At 44.9% G+C, this 3181-nt stretch overlaps 1 protein-coding gene across 1 annotated transcript in view; it reads left to right on the forward strand.

The window, feature by feature from the left end:
• Positions 1 to 236: 236 nt before the first annotated feature.
• The window catches only part of KCTD2 (potassium channel tetramerization domain containing 2), an 11511-nt gene continuing 8566 nt past the window's right edge, over positions 237 to 3181 (forward strand). The window contains exons 1-2 of the mRNA XM_006754639.2: positions 237 to 272; positions 1252 to 1393. Of these exons, the coding sequence (XP_006754702.1) occupies positions 237 to 272; positions 1252 to 1393 (178 nt within the window). The remainder of the gene's footprint in view (positions 273 to 1251; positions 1394 to 3181) is intronic.

A 3181-nucleotide genomic window follows, 5' to 3' on the forward strand; every position in this document is an offset into this window, starting at 1 on the left:
CCGGCTCCGTGTTCCTCTCCACACCCCATCCCAGCCCCTCGGGTCCGCCTGAGCTTTCCCCTGGCTCCTCGTCAGCCCCTCACTGCCTGTGCCAGATCCATCCAGAACTGGGTCAGGGCGAGCCAAGGCACCTTTGTAGCTTTCTCAGACTTCCTCTCGGACCCGCTGCCAAGTTGGGTGAAAGCCTGGGTTAGAGGGTGGCTTGACAGCTGCCATCACACTGCTTTCCCGGGGTCATGGTCCCTGAGCTGGGCGCTGGGAGCAGTCACTGTGTCAGGTCCATCCTTGAGATCAGATCCATTCCTTGGAAGGAGGTTACCATTTCCAGTGCCAACCTAAGACCCCTGGTTAAGATCCAGGGGAAATGAAGACAGGAATGCTGTTGGGCAAGATGCATAGCTGCTAACCAGAGGCTTGAGACGACCCAAGAGACTTAACCCATTTCCAGTTTGAACTGTTGTTTGAATTTTTTTTTAACTTTACACGTTCATCTTTCAGTTCCCAACGTAAAGCAATTGATCATTGCTTATATGCTTGTAGCCCATATAACATGCAGCCTGTTACCTTGAAACAGACTTGGGGTTGGGTAAACATGAGTCGGTTTCATTTTTACCACAGGCAATAGTAAATCTCAGATTGATAGAAACCTGTCCTGCCCTAAGTGGAGATTCCGAAACCCTGGCTTATAAAGGAGTTGTTTTTATCTACCCTAAGCCTCCCTTCTTGCAGTTTATTCTTGTTTCTTTTACTGTAAAGATGAGTAGGATTAAAACTGCTCAGAGCCAAGCCTGGCAGCAACAAGCTTCCTCTGGGCACAGGGCTGGGGTGTGCAAGGTGCAGCTGGCACTGCAGACGGCCACCGACGTTGGCCTTGAGCGCGGGAGCCTTGCCAACTAAACAGGTTTTCTTAGAATTCGGAATATGATTCAGGGACAGTAGGGAGTTCAGAATGTCCATCTCAAGCAGAGATTTAACCACAACTATGGTGTTTTCTTCCTCCCTTTCTTAAAAAAAAAATAGCCAGAGAAATTGGTCATTGTGTCCAAGTAAATATTTTAGAAGTTGAAGTAAACGCCTAGATGATATGACTGTACATCCGGAACACCTCACCTTAAATTATGTTAAAGTACCAGATACATAAAACTAGCCTTCCTGCCCGTAGTTTGTGATTAGCAAACGTCTAGCAAAACTTGCCCTCTCACTAATGGTTTGTGACCAGGTTTGGCACCCTGTCCTGACTTGGTCTGAAAGCGCCACGGTGACACCCTTGTGTTTGGTTGGCAGGATGAGACGGGGGCCTATCTGATTGACAGAGACCCCACCTACTTCGGTCCTATCCTGAACTACCTCCGCCACGGGAAACTCATCATCACGAAGGAGCTGGCAGAAGAAGGTAAGAGCAGCGTTCGAACCAGGCATTTTCAGAATTCAGCTTTGACTTTTGAGACTTTCGTCGCACTCGTGTGCAGGTATAGTAAAGGTTTATGAAGGTGAGCAGGGAGCCTCAGTTACTGAGTGACGTCTGAGGGAGTCTTGTTTAAGGGAGCCTCGTCGTGTTCTGTTCATCCACCTTAATGAGAAGGGAAAGATGTAGCTTGGGGAGTTTTTTTCAAACCTGCAGAATTTTCAGGATCCCTTTTTACAGTTGCTTATATGCTAGCAGTGAATGTCCACAGCCTGAAGCAACACATCTCTGATATTTAGTTATTTCTATTTTTTGTTTTAGTTTGAACTTGCAGCTGCAAAGAAATAATAAAGGCTTGGCCTCATTTCTTTTAAGACTGATCTCATGCCTCCTTGTCAATTTTTGCAGCTGACCTAATTCATTCTCCAATCCATTGTCAGGTACCTCATCAGTGGCCTCATCTTTTTGGTTTTTAGGCCATTTAGACTAAGTGGGCCTAGATGTCTTTCTAAAAGACTTGGTCTCATCGAAGGCCTTCGGTTGAAGATTGGGGCCTGTCCCTGAGTCCAGGGCACCCTGATCGGGAATGTTCGCTGAGTAAGGAAGCTGTAATGGCTGTGCTGGTTAATTAAGCAGCTGCAAAACACCTCTGTTTCTACCAGTGAAAAGAGAACATGCTCTCTTTTTGTAAATGCCCTCTTTACAAAACATTTCAAATGCATACAGAAGTAACGGGCCTGACACAGTAAATTCCATGCACCCACCATCCATCCATCCAGCTTCAACAATTGCCAACTCATGGAAAAAAGAGGACTCTTAATGCAGTTCTTTTCTAATGCCTTTTCAAAAACTTTTATTTTAAAATAATTTCAAACTAGGAGAAAAGGGCAAGAATAGTACAAAGAATTCCCTTTATCCAGACTCACCAATTTTTAACATTTTTTGGTCATATTTGCATTATCATTCATTTATCCTCTCTCCTCCTCCTGCCTCTCTATCCTCCACCCCTCCCACAGGGTTATTTCTGAACTATTTGAGAATATATTCTAGACTTCTCCCCTTAATACTTCAATGGCTATTTCCAAAGAACGAATCTATTCTCTTACATAACCACAGTATAGTGATCAAATTGAGGGAATTTAATATTGATGAACACTTTTATCTGTAGCTTATTTTCCAATTTTGTCTACTATTCCAATGATGGCCTTTATAGTCCATTTTTCTCCTGGTACAGGATCACATATCCCGTGTAGTTGTCCTGTCTGAAGTCTTTGACTTTACGTAGCATGGGATTCTTCCCTTGATTGCCTTTTATATTGTTCAAATGATAAGCATTGTGTTAAATTGGGTCCACATATATTTACACACACAACCCACCCCGGTCATTTTTAGGACAAACTGCAACTCGGGTAAAAATTGCAAGCTCAGGAGTTGTCTAACTTGACTAGTTCCGGGAACTAAGTGATATACGGTCAAGGTGTCCTGCAGCCAATGGCAGGCACAGGGAGAGCCAGGGAAGGTGCCGGTAGGAAAGTAAAGGTGAAAGGGGGTGGATTTGCCAAAACCGGTTTGGCTCAGTGGATAGAGCGTCAGCCTGCGGACTGAAAGGTCCCAGGTTCGATTCCGGTCAAGGGCATGTACCTGGGTTGCGGGCACATCCCCAGTGGGAGATGTGCAGGAGGCAGCTGATCGATGCTCTCTCTCATCGATGTTTCTAACTCTCTATCTCTCTCCCTTCCTCTCTGTAAAAAATCAACAAAATATATTTTTAAAAAG

This window comes from Myotis davidii, unplaced genomic scaffold (genome assembly GCF_000327345.1).
Source record: "Myotis davidii unplaced genomic scaffold, ASM32734v1 scaffold172, whole genome shotgun sequence".
Classification (NCBI taxonomy): Eukaryota; Metazoa; Chordata; class Mammalia; order Chiroptera; family Vespertilionidae; genus Myotis; species Myotis davidii.